We start from the raw sequence: 13,738 nt of genomic DNA, 5'->3' as shown, positions 1-13,738 counted from the left end.
CACCGTCGGCTAGCACACGTTGGCATGAGAAATTTACAAGCTCTCTTAAAGGGGGAGCACATCCTTGGACTAACCAATGTGTCTTTTGCCAAAGATCGTCCTTGTAGTGCTTGCATTGCCGGAAAACTTCATGAAAAAGCTCATAAGGTGACGACTATCATTACCACTTTGAGGCCTCTCGAGCTCATTCACTTGGATCTCTTTGGGCCTCCATCTTATGATAGTTTGGGAGGGAGGAGGTATTGCCTTGTCATTGTCGATGACTATACAAGATATACATGGGTGTTCTTTCTCAAGACTAAAGATGAAACTCAAGACACCTTCATCAACTTTGCCAAAGAAGCTCAACGTCAACATAATTGTGAGATCAAGGCAATTCGAAGTGACAACGACACCGAGTTCAAAAATTACACTATGAACGAGTTCTTGAGCGATGAGGGGATCAAGCATCAATATGCCGCGCCATACACTCCCGAACAAAATGGTGTTGCGGAAAGGAAGAACCGGACTCTCATTGAGATGGCAAGGACCATGCTTAACGAGTACAAGTCTCCATACAAGCTTTGGGCCGAAGCCATCAACACCGCGTGCCATGCTACAAACCGGCTTTATCTTCGTAAGCTCAAGAACAAGACTCCCTACGAACTCCTAATCGGGAGAAAGCCTAACGTCAAATACTTTCGAGTATTCGGTTGTAAGTGTTTCATTCTAAATAAGAAATCCCGTTTAGCTAAGTTTGCGCCTAAAACTTATGAGGGCATATTTGTTGGATATGCATCAAACTCTCATGCTTACCGTGTTCTCAACAAATCCACCGGATGTATTGAGGAAACGGTAAATGTGGAGTTTGATGAAGATAACGGTTCCCGTGCGGAGCAAATTGTTCCTAGTGTTGTAGGTGATGTGGCTCCTTCACAAGCTATAAGGACTATGGGGATAGGCCACATCGTCCACAAGAAACACCCCAAGTCCAAGTAGAAGAAGAAGGAGTAAGAGCCCCTCTTGTGGATTCTCCACAAGGGAAGTCATCACCGCCACCACAAGGTCAAGATGCTATGGGAAATCACGAACCTATCCAAGAACAAGATCAAGTCCCTCATGTTCCCGAGCAAGATCAAGGGCAAGCTCAACCAAATGGCGAAGAACAAATCCGTGAGGCCCAAGGTCAAGCTCTTGATCAAGATCAATCCCAACCTCAAGTGTCTTCCACATCATCACATCCAAGTGATCAAGAACTAGAGGTTGTGAAGAGAAGGGTGTCTCCAAGGCTAAAGCATTCCCAAGGCCAAGCTTCTTCCACAAGTTCAAAACCAAGTGAAGAAGAGCTTACCCTCAAAGTGCAAAAAGCAGCCGCCAAGTTAAAGCATCTTCAACATCTCACCGACAACATTTATGGAAGCATCAACAAAGGGGTAACTACTCGTAGACGTTTGGCAAACTTTTGTGAACATCACTCGTTTGTCTCTTGCGTTGAGCCCCTTAAGGTTGAAGATGCACTTGACGACCCGGATTGGGTAAATGCCATGCATGAAGAACTCAACAACTTCACCCGCAACAAAGTATGGACTCTTGTGAAGAGACCCAAAGAACATCATAATGTCATTGGAACAAAGTGGATCTTTAAGAACAAACAAGATGAGCATGGACAAGTCACTAGAAACAAGGCAAGGTTAGTGGCACAAGGGTTCACCCAAGTTGAAGGTTTGGACTTCGGTGAAACCTTTGCCCCCGTTGCCCGTCTTGAGTCCATTCGTATCTTGCTTGCATATGCTTCACATCATGATTTTAAATTGTATCAAATGGATGTGAAGAGTGCATTTCTTAATGGTCCTCTTAAGGAGTTGGTGTATGTCAAACAACCTCCCGGTTTCGAAGATCCCGATCACCCCTCTCACGTTTATGAACTCCATAAGGTGCTCTATGGACTTAAACAAGCACCTCGTGCTTGGTATGATCACCTTACGGCGTTCTTAAGCGAGAAGGGGTTCCAGATCGGGTTAATAGATTCCACTCTCTTCACGAAGAGGGTAAAAGGAGAATTGTTTGTGTGCCAAATATATGTTGATGATATTATTTTTGGTTCCACTAACCATGCTATTAACGTTGAGTTTGAGAATCTTATGACCAAGGAATTTGCTATGAGCATGATGGGAGAGTTGAAGTTTTTCCTCGAATTTCAAGTGAAGCAATTGAGAGGAGGAACCTTCATCAACCAAGCACTTTATATTCAAGACATGCTCAAGAGGTTCAAAATGCAAGATGTCAAGCCCATGAAGACGCCCATGCCCACAAATGGCCAACTTAATCTTGATCCCAATGGTAAAGATGTGGATCAAAAGGTATATCGCTCTATGATCGGTTCTTTGCTTTACCTTTGTGCATCTAGGCCGGATATTATGTTGAGTGTGTGTATGTGTGCAAGATTTCAATCCGCTCCCAAGGAGAGCCATTTTTCGGCAGTGAAAAGAATCCTTCGATATTTGGTTCATACCCCAAACTTGGGCCTTTGGTATCCCAAAGGAGCAACTTTCAAGTTATTGGGATATTCGGATTCGGATTGGGCCGGAGACAAGGTAGACCGCAAGTCCACTTCCGGGTCATGTCAATTCCTAGGGAGGTCATTGGTAAGTTGGTCTTCAAAGAAGCAGAATTGTGTGTCCCTTTCAACCGCCGAGGCCGAGTACATTGCCGCAGGAAGTTGTTGTGCACAATTATTATGGATGAGGCAAACTTTGATGGATTATGGTGTCAAATGTGACAAAGTGCCTCTATTTTGTGACAATGAAAGTGCAATCAAGATCGCCGACAATCCAGTGCAACATAGCCGAACCAAACATATTGAGATTCGTCATCACTTCATTCGAGATCATGTGGCCAAGGGAGACATTGATTTATTCCATGTCAACACCGAGAAGCAACTTGCCGACATTTTCACCAAGCCACTTGATGAAGCAAGATTCCGCGAGTTAAGGCATGAGCTGAATATCGTGGATATAAGTAACTTGGATTGAGGTTCTTGCATACACACACATACTCTACTAGTATCTTGTTTTAGATGTAGGCACCTAAGTAGGGGGAGCTAGCTCAACTAATGAGCTATCTTATCCTACTAGTGCATAAATTGAACAAAATCTTTCACATTAGCCATTTGAAGATGGCATTTGTGCTTCAAAGATGAGTATTGGTCTTGGGCCCAAGGTTCATATATTCGCGGTGCCATACCAAACAAACTCAAACATGGTGGCTTCGGCCACCGCCCTCCGTTGGAGGTTGGATCTTTTTTCTTTTTTGTGTGTGGTTCTTCTTGTCCTTGTGTTCGTGTTTCGGTGTGTGTGTGTTTCTCGATTCTCTTCCAGTGCAAGTGCTACACATACTCCTTTCTAGTAGTGTTGGATTTCTTCTGCGACGTGTTCAGAAGTGAGGCGGAAATGCTCTTTGGGGTCTTGGTAAGAATTTGCATTCAGCCATAACCCAACAAGCTTCTTCCTGTCAAAATCCTCTGGATACCCCGTGCCCACGACCCTTGTACCGTGCGCACGGGGACCCCGTGCCCACGGCCCTTGTACCGTGCGCACGGGGCCTTTAGCCCGTGCGCACGGGGTCTGCGGTTTCTGGCCCTGAAGAGGTGGGACGTGGGGGGGTTTGGGTTCTTTCCCACCCAGTCGCCCCCTCCACGCCCCAGATCGCCTCCAGGCCGCCGCCGTCGCCTCCCTGTCGCCGGTGCTCCTCCGTGCGCCGTGGGACTTCGCTGCTCCGTGGAGATCTCCCGGGATGGGGTCCTCCTCTGGTATCCCCCTCCCCTTGTCCTTCTTTTTCCTCCTTGGATCCTTATTAGTCTAGGGTTTCCTCCTCTACTAGTCTAGGCCAGTCATTCCCTTGTGATAGACTAGAATCGGATGGGCATTACTGTGGCGGTTCTCCCTGCGCACTCACTCCCGGATCTCGATCTGGAAGTGGTTGCCGCTGGGCGAACCCCGTGTCCACGGGCCTTGTACCGTGCGCACGGGACCCCCGTGTCCACGGTGGTCAGACCCCCGTGTGCACGGGGTACACAGTGGTGCCAGTCCTGTTTCTTCTCTGTCTTCCATTCCTCGCCAGCTTCTCAAGCACTTGTACTTATTTGTGTCTCTCGTGTTTGTTGTGTTTTGTTGCTGTTGTGTTTCAGACTCTGCTGACAAGAGGTCCGAGCTCCCTCGCAAGCGCACCAAGGCAGGTTCCAGGGAATTCACTTTGGCTCTTCGTCAGCCGTCCGAAAGAATTGGTCAGGGCTCTGAGCTAGGCCGTGTTCGCCGTGCCGCCTCCAAGCAGCCAGTGATTGAAGCCTCCGAGGATTCAGAAGAGGAGTATGATTCGCAGGAAGATGCTCACTATGAGAACCCCGCAGATGCAGAGATAGAAGATGAGGATGATTCTGCTGATGATGTTGATGAGGAGGAAGGAGAGGAACAGGTGCTCCCAGGAGGTCGGAATGTCAAGAATCTACCTCTCTCTAAGTGGACCAAGCCAGAGCTTTGGGCTCGCAGGCAGGATTTCCCCTATGTGGCAAATACTGATGCAGGGGTTGACCCAAGATTCAAGAGTGATTTTCAACACCGTGTGTTCTCTGAGCTGATCATGACCAAGAAAAACAAGTTTGCCCCCCACAAGCAAATCAATGTGGAGGCTCTTCGGGACAATGATCATATCTATCCCGGTGTGTATAATGCTCTTGGGAGGCTTGGCTTGATCCCGTTCGTCGCCTTCCACCATCCGTACAGTGAAGATCTTGTGATGCAGTTCTTTGCCACCGTATACTTCCACAGTGATGAGGCTCGCACTATGACTTGGATGTCTGGCACATATGAGTGTGAGGCCTCCATGGCCAAGTTCTCTGACATCATTCCGTATCGGTTCTTTGCTGAGGAGCATCCTGAGTATGGCCGTGCTCGGGAGACAGGTAGAGACAAGGATGAGATTGCTTTTGCTTACAAGCCAGACAAGGCCTTCACCACCGGTTCTATCAAACATTTGAAGCCAACCTATGATTCTATGTGTCACATTCTTAGGTACACGCTTAATCCTAAGACCAGGGACTCTCACAATCTGAGGAGCTCCATGTTGGACATCTTTGTCTACCTTCATGACAAGAAGAAAGTGGATGTTCTGGACTTCATGTTCTTTGAGATCAGGCAGTGTGTTCAGGAGAACAAGTCATGCATCTATGCTCCGTTCATCCAAGCTTTGATTGAGTCTGTCTGTCCCGCCAGGTACATTGCCAAGTACCGCACCTCCTTTCCGAAGCGTGATGCCAACTGGCTTCCGGCTGCTCCTCCACCATATGTGCCTCCCAAGAAGGGGCGCAACCCCAGGCCTGAGGATCGTGCTACCTACACTGAGGGATGTTCATCCTATGTGCGGATTCCGCGTAGCAAAGGGAAGCAGGTTGCTACTGATGCCAGTTTCACCAGAGAGGAGAAGAAGTCTCTTCTGAAGACCGTGAGCAACATATTCAAAATGTGTCAGTCCATTCAGCGCCGTCAGGTCAAGGAGATCAACAAGGGCAAGCTGGTGAGGTGTCAGAAGAAGGCTGAGCGTGCTGCAGCTGGTGAGGAGGTTGGTCCAGGGTCCGAGGACAACGACAGTGTGGCCACAGCTCGTTCTTTTCCCTTGGAGGGATGGCACTTTGGTGATGATGCTTCGAGCGCACCTCCTCTTGTCTAGAGTCTCGTTAGCATCGCCTTTTCCCTTTTTGTTGTCTCGATGACAAAGGGGGAGAAGTGTTCTATTAGGGGCGTTTGCAGTTGGTTTCAGTTGGGTGAGATCTCAAGGCCTCGTTTGTTTTGGTTGTGTTTATTTGGCTTGAGATACTCTTATTTACTTGCTTTTGCGGTGTGGTCGTGAGCTACCTAGTCTATGTGAGAGACTATCAACTTTATGGAATTTATCTATGCTTATGTTGATATGTCTTGTGGAGTATGATCAAGCTTCTATAGGTTAGTCTCACATTTTATGCTCACCACACTTGCATGTGATCTAGGCACCGTGTTGGGTATTATTATGTTGATCGCATGCCTTGACAATGTGGATCTAGGGGGAGCCTCATATGTGTGTGCTTGATGCATAATCAAGCATTTTTTTCCTTGCACATATATAGGGGGAGCTCCTTTGATCAACTATTGTCGCATGGCTGTTTACTTAAGTTGTATCCTGTATGCCATGTCCTAACCATATTGTCATCAATGCACCAAAAAGGGGGAGATTGAAAGTGCAAGTATCACTTAGATTATATTTTGGTGTGATGACAATGTGGTTAGTGGAACTAATGTTGGTTGCTAAAGTTTATCTCAGGACTTTGGTTCCAAGGTGTCCATTGATGGAGGTGTGCGACCCCCCAGTCCAAAAATTTCAAAGGCGTGGTTACCGGCGACTCGAAGGTTTTTCGTTTTGGTTCGATTTGAGTCGTAGGTAAAACCGCACTATCAAGAGGGGTCTTCGTGGATTTAGTGTCGTGTGGGAATGCCTCCAAGACAGATACACCAGCCCTCCTACACCTCCTCAGATATTCCACTTATTGTGTGCTTTGCCGTGGTGTCCTGTGATGTTTCATCAGAAATCTTCTGGACACCCCGTGTGCACGGGCTCTCTGACCCCCGTGCGCATGGGGTAGTCAGAATATTTCGGGACACCCCGTGCGCACGGGGTACCTCGAAACTCACTGGACACCCCGTGCGCACGGGGCTGACTTGGCCCGTGCGCACGGGGTCCAACGGGCAGAAATCCCCTCCCGGCCAAGAACACTATATAAGCCCCCTTCTTCCTCCTCCATCCCTCAACCCTAATGTCTTGTTGAGCTCCTCCATTGCTACACCCCATTTTTCTCACTACTCTCAATCCCTCCACCCAATCTTGTTGAAACTTTGGGGGTTGGGAGAGCAAGACCCAATCTACACTTTGACCAAACCAAATCGCGTTCCCCGCAACATTCATCCACCATGACTTGTTACTCTTGGAGCTTGGGCTCCTAGGCGGTTAGAGGTTCCTCCGGAAGCTTCCTTGCTTGTGGTGTGCTCCGGAGAAGTTTGTAAAGGTGTGGTGGTCGCCTTCAAGACCAACCCCGAGTGATTCGAGGCTCATCCGTTGGGGGTGACTTGAAGGAGATTACGGTGAGCCTTCGGTGGCGTTCCGCAAGCTTTGGCTCCGGCACCGCTCCAAACGGAGAGTAGCTCTTCCCCAAGGATGAGTGAACTTCGAGATAAAATCCGCGTCCTCGTCTCACTTGTGGTTAATCCTTTCCCGCACTTTACTTAGCCTTGTATGCTTGTTGGCTTGCTAATTAGTTTGTTGCCTAGCATATTTAGCTTAGAGCTTGCTTGTCATATAGGTTGTGTTCACCTAGTTGCATATCTAGTGAACCCTTTTTATCCGCTAAGCCTTAAAATTGACAAGAAAGAGTAAAATTTGTAGTCTCCTATTCACCCCCCTCTAGTCGACCGTATCGATCCTTTCACCATCGTAGAGGGATTCCCCCCTCCGGCGGGGTGTCGGAACGGGTCTAGTTTGGTTTTCGGTGGCTACAGAGGCTTGCGGCAGCGGAACTCCCGATCTAGGTTATGTTCTGGAGGTTTCGGTATTTATAGGAATTTTTGGCGTCGGGAACAAGTCAGGGAGGTGCCCGAGTCGTCCACGAGGTAGGCCGGCGCGCCCCCGGGGGGAGGGGGGGGCGCCCCCACCCTCGTGGACGGCCCAGGACTCTTCTGGCCCAACTCTTTTACTCCGGGTCTTCTTTTGGTCCATAAAAAATCGTCTGACACGTCCTTTGGACTCTTTTTGGTATTCCTTTTCTGTAAAACTCAAAAACAAGGAAAAAACAGAAATTGGCACTGGGCTCTAGGTTAATAGGTTAGTCCCAAAAATCATATAAAATAGCATATAAATGCATATAAAACATCCTAGATGGATAATATAATAGCATGGAATAATCAAAAATATAGATACGTTGGAGACGTATCAAGCATCCCCAAGCTTAATTCCTGCTCGTCCTCGAGTAGGTAAATGATAAAAACCGAATTTTTGATGTGGAATGCTACCTAACATATTAATCAATGTAATCTTCTTTATTGTGGCAAGAATATTCGGATCCATAAGATTCAAGACAAAAGTTTAATATTGACATAAAAATAATAATACTTCAAGCATACTAACCAAGCAATTATGTCTTATCAAAATAACATGGCCAAAGAAAGCTCATCCCTACAAAATCATATAGTTTGTCCATGCTCCATCTTCGTCACACAAAATGCTCTCATCATGCACAACCCCGATGACAAGCCAAGCAATTGTTTCATACTTTAGTATTCTCAAACTTTTTTCAACTTTCACGCAATACATGAGCGTGAGCCATGGACATAGCACTATGGGTGGAATAGAATATGATGATGGGGGTTGTGTGGAGAAGACAAAAAAGGAGAAAGTCTCACATTGACGCGGCTAATCAACGGGCTATGGAGATGCCCATCAATTGATGTCAATGCGAGGAGTAGGGATTGCCATGCAACGGATGCACTAGAGCTATAAATGTATGAAAGCTCAACAAAAGAAACTAAGTGGGTGTGCATCCAACTTGCTTGCTCACGAAGACCTAGGGCATTTGATGAAGCACAAGTGTGGAAAAAGGATAGTAGCATTGTCCCTTTTATTTCTCCTTTTTATTTTTTTATTTGGCCTTTCCCTTTTTTTAATTGGCCTTTCTTTTTTATTTGGCCTTCCCTTTTTTGGCCTTTCTTTTTTTCCTTTTTTTTGGGACAATGCTCTATTAATGATGATCATCACACTTCTATTTATTTACAACTCAAAGATTACAACTCGATACTAGAACAAAGTATGACTCTATATGAGTGCCTCCGGCGGTGTACCGGGATAGGCAAGGAATCAAGAGTGACATGTATAAAAAATTATGCATGGTGGCCTTGCCACAAATACGATGTCAACTACATGATCATGCAGGGCAATATGACAATGATGAAGCGTGTCATAATAAACGGAACGATGGAAAGTTGCATGGCAATATATCTCGGAATGGCTATGGAAATGCCATAATAGGTAGGTATGGTGGCTGTTTTGAGGAAGATATAAGGAGGTTTATGTGTGATAGAGCGTATCATATCACGGGGTTTGGATGCACCGGCGAAGTTTGCACCAACTCTCAAGGTGAGAAAGGGCAGTGCACGGTACCGAAGAGGCTAGCAATGATGGAAGGGTGAGAGTGCGTATAATCCATGGACTCAACATTAGTCATAAAGAACTCACATACTTATTGCAAAAATCTACAAGTCATCAAAACCAAGAACTACGCACATGCTCCTAGGGGGATAGATTGGTAGGAAAAGACCATCGCTCGTCCCCGACCGCCACTCATAAGGATGACAATCAAAGAACACCTCATGTTTCAAATTTGTTACACAACGGTTACCATACGTGCATGCTACGGGATTTGCAAACCTCAACACAAGTATTTCTCAATTTCACAATTACTCAACTAGCACGACTCTAATATTACCATCTTCATATCTCAAAACAATCATCAAGTATCAAACTTCTCATAGTATTCAATGCACTCTATATGGAAGTTTCTATTATACCCATCTTGGATGCCTATCATATTAGGACTAATTTCATAACCAAAGCAAATTACCATGCTGTTCTAAAGACTCTCAAAATAATATAAGTGAAGCATGAGAGTTCATCTATTTCTTCAAAATAAAACCACCGCCGTGCTCTAAAAGGATATAAGTGAAGCACTAGAGCAAACAACAAACTACTCCGAAAGATATAAGTGAAGATCAATGAGTAGTCGAATAACTATGTAACTATGTGAAGACTCTCTAACATTTAAGAATTTCAGATCTTGGTATTTTATTCAGACAGCAAGCAAAACAAAAGAAAATAAAATGACGCTCCAAGCAAAACACATATCATGTGGTGAATAAAAATATAGCTCCAAGTAAAGTTACCGATGAACAAAGACGAAAGAGGGGATGCCATCTGGGGCATCCCAAGCTTGGGCTCTTGGTTGTCCTTGAATATTACCTTGGGGTGCCTTGGGCATCCCCAAGTTTAGGCTCTTGCCACTCCTTATTCCATAGTCCATCGAATCTTTACCCAAAACTTGAAAACTTCACAACACAAAACTCAACAGAAAACTCGTAAGCTCCGTTAGTATAAGAAAATAAATCACCACTTAGGTACTGTTGTGAACTCATTCTAAATTCATATTGGTGTAATATCTACTGTATTCCAACTTCTCTATGGTTCATACCCTCCGATACTACTCATAGATTCATCAAAATAAGCAAAGAACACAGTGAAAACAGAATCTGTCAAAAACAAAACGGTCTGTAGTAAACTGTATCAAACGTATACTTCTGGAACTCCAAAAATTCTGAAATAAATTGTTGGACCTGAGGAATTTGTCTATTAATCATCTGCAAAAATAATTAACCTAAAAGCACTCTCTAGTAAAAAATGGCAGCTAATCCCATGAGCGCTAAAGTTTCTGTTTTTTACAGCAAGATCATAAAGACTTCACCCAAGTCTTCCCAAAGGTTCTACTTGGCACAAACACTAATTAAAACATAAAACCACATCTAACCAGAGGCTAGATGAATTATTTATTACTAAATAGGAGCAAAATGCAAAGAACAAAAAATAAAATTGGGTTGCCTCTCAACAAGCGCTAACGTTTAACGCCCCTAGCTAGGCATTATGATTTCAATGATGCTCACATAAAAGATAAGAATTAAAACATAAAAAGAGCATCATGAAGAATATGACTAGCACATTTAAGTCTAACCCACTTCCTAAGCATAGGGATATTGTGAGCAAACAACTTATGGGAACAATAATCAACTAGCATAGGAAGGCAAAACAAGCATAACTTCAAAACTTTAAGCACATAGAGAGGAAACTTGATATTATTGCAATTCCTACAAGCATATGTTCCTCTCTCATAATAATTTCAGTAGCATCATGAATGAATTCAACAATATAACCATCACATAAAGCATTCTTTTCATGATCTACAAGCATAGAATTTTTATTACTCACCACATAAGCAAATTTCTTCTCATGAATAGTAGTGGGAGCAAACTCAACAAAATAACTATCATGTGAGGCATAATCCAATTGAAAATTAAAATCATGATGACAAGTTCCATGGTTATCATTATTCTTTATAGCATACATGTCATCACAATAATCATCATAGATAGCAACTTTGTTCTCATAATCAATTGGAACCTCTTCTGAAATAGTGGATTCATCACTAAATAAAGTCATGACCTCTCCAAATCCACTTTCATCAATATAATCATCATAAATAGGAGGCATGCTTTCATCATAATAAATTTTCTCATCAAAACTTGGGGGACAAAAAATATCATCTTCATCAAACATAGCTTCCCCAAGCTTGTGGCTTTGCATATCATTAGCATCATGGATATTCAAGGAATTCATACTAACAACATTGCAATCATGCTCATCATTCACATATTTTATGCCAAGAATTCTATGTAATTCTTATTCTAGTACTTGAGCACAATTCTCCTTCCCATCATTTTCACGAAAGACATTAAAAAGATGAAGCATATGAAGCAACCTTAATTCCATATTTTGTAGTTTTCTTTTATAAACTAAACTAGTGATAAAACAAGAAACTAAAAGATTCAATTGCAAGATCTAAAGATATACCTTCAAGCAATCACCTCCCCGGCAACGACACCAGAAACTGCTTCATGTCTACTACACAACCTTCTTCTTGTAGACGTTGTTGGGCCTCCAAGTGCAGAGGTTTGTAGGACAGTAGCAAATTTCCCTCAAGTGGATGACCTAAGATTTATCAATCCGTGGGAGGCGTAGGATGAAGATGGTCTCTCTCAAACAACCCTGCAACCAAATAACAAAAAGTCTATTGTGTCCCCAACACACCCAATACAATGGTAAATTGAATAGGTGCACTAGTTCGGCGAAGAGATGGTGATACAAGTGCAATATGGATGGTAGATATAGGTTTTTGTAATCTGAAAATATAAAAACAGCAAGGTAACTAATCATAAAAGTGAGTGTAAACGGTATTGCAATGCTAGGAAACAAGGCCTAGGGTTCATACTTTGTCAGGACCACAATCCTAAGTCACACCGTTCTAGCATGTAACACATCATATCACTTTGCGGCCTCACGCACGGTATTCCCACGGGTGCCACCTTACCTGGCCTGGGACCGTTTGCGCCTTTTGGCTCACGTATATGATAGTGTCGCTAGCATCCATATGACAAAGAACCTGGGCCGACATGACTAGTCGTAAACCCAAGGTGGCACTAACTTACAGGGACAGACATACATGACCCAGCAACGAACGTGTCGGTCATCAGCGAGTGAATCCGGGCTGTAGCAGCTGGGCTAACAGGACTCCGGAGAATCCGGGCTGTAGCAGGCTAGTAGGAGTCCGGTAGACACCGCGTGACATTTCCCCGAAGGGACAGACACAGGAACGAAGAAGGACACATGCCGGCCAGCCTAAGTGTTCCGGAGCAGTAGTAAGCTACCATGGCTCAGTGGAAGCACTAGGAGACATTTCCTGGTAAGACAGGCTACCAAGGATAAACAATTAGGTTGTCAGATCCCACACATACCAAGCATTTCAAATCATACACACAATATGCTCGATATGTGCAAATACAACATGGCATCACAACAAAACTCTACAACTCAAAGTATTTATTCATTAGGCTCCGAGGAGCCAAGTATTACAAACATGGGTCTCATGACCCAACATACAGAGCACACAAGCAACAAGCGGAAGCATAAACATGTCTGAGTACAAACAACAACAAATGAAAAAGGCTAAGAAGCCTGACTATCTACAAGACCCTCCCAAGGGTACAAGATCGTAGCTGAGGTAACAAGCTAAACGACGAAGTCCACGCGGAACTACTAGTGAGACTGAAGTCTCTCTGCAAAACATAAATTAAGCAAACGTGAGTACAAATGTACCTGATACGTCTCCGTCGTATCTACTTTTTTCCAAACACTTTTGCCCTTGTTTTGGACTCTAACTTGCATGATTTGAATGGAACTAACCCGCACTGACGCTGTTTTCAGCAGAATTGCCATGGTGTTATTTATGTGCAGAAACAAAAGTTCTCGGAATGGCCTGAAACTCCATGGAGATTATTTTTGGAAATAATAAAAAATACTGGCAAAAGAATCAAGGCCAGGGGGCCCACACCCTTTCCACGAGGGTGGGGGGCGCGCCCCCCTGCCTCATGGGCCCCCTGGAGCTCCACCGACCTCAACTCCAACTCTATATATTCGTGTTCGGGAAGAAAAAAATCAGAGAGAAAGATTCATCGCGTTTTACGATACGGAGCCGCCGCCAAGCCTTAAACTCTCTCGGGAGGGCTGATCTGGAGTCCGTTCGGGGCTCCGGAGAGGGGAATCCGTCGCCATCGTCATCATCAACCATCCTCCATCACCAATTTCATGATGCTCACCGCCGTGCGTGAGTAATTCCATCGTAGGCTTGCTGGACGGTGATGGGTTGGATGAGATTTATCATGTAATCGAGTTAGTTTTGTTAGGGTTTGATCCCTAGTATCCACTATGTTCTGAGATTGATGTTGCTATGATTTTGCTATGCTTAATGCTTGTCACTAGGGCCCGAGTGCCATGATTTCAGATCTGAACCTATTATGTTTTCATGAAT

General features: G+C 44.5%; 1 protein-coding gene across 1 annotated transcript; it reads left to right on the top strand.

Annotated features, from left to right (window-relative positions):
• The first annotated feature begins 2,252 nt into the window (after positions 1-2,252).
• Positions 2,253-3,178, top strand: LOC141021477 (secreted RxLR effector protein 161-like). The gene has a single exon (XM_073497346.1). The coding sequence runs from the start codon at positions 2,253-2,255 to the stop codon at positions 3,009-3,011; it is 759 nt and encodes a 252-aa protein (XP_073353447.1). The 3' UTR covers positions 3,012-3,178.
• The last annotated feature ends 10,560 nt before the right edge of the window (positions 3,179-13,738 follow it).

This window comes from Aegilops tauschii, chromosome 4 (genome assembly GCF_002575655.3).
Source record: "Aegilops tauschii subsp. strangulata cultivar AL8/78 chromosome 4, Aet v6.0, whole genome shotgun sequence".
Classification (NCBI taxonomy): domain Eukaryota; kingdom Viridiplantae; phylum Streptophyta; class Magnoliopsida; order Poales; family Poaceae; genus Aegilops; species Aegilops tauschii.
Note: the sequence above shows the minus strand (reverse complement) of the source record. Positions and strands in the feature narration are given on the sequence as shown.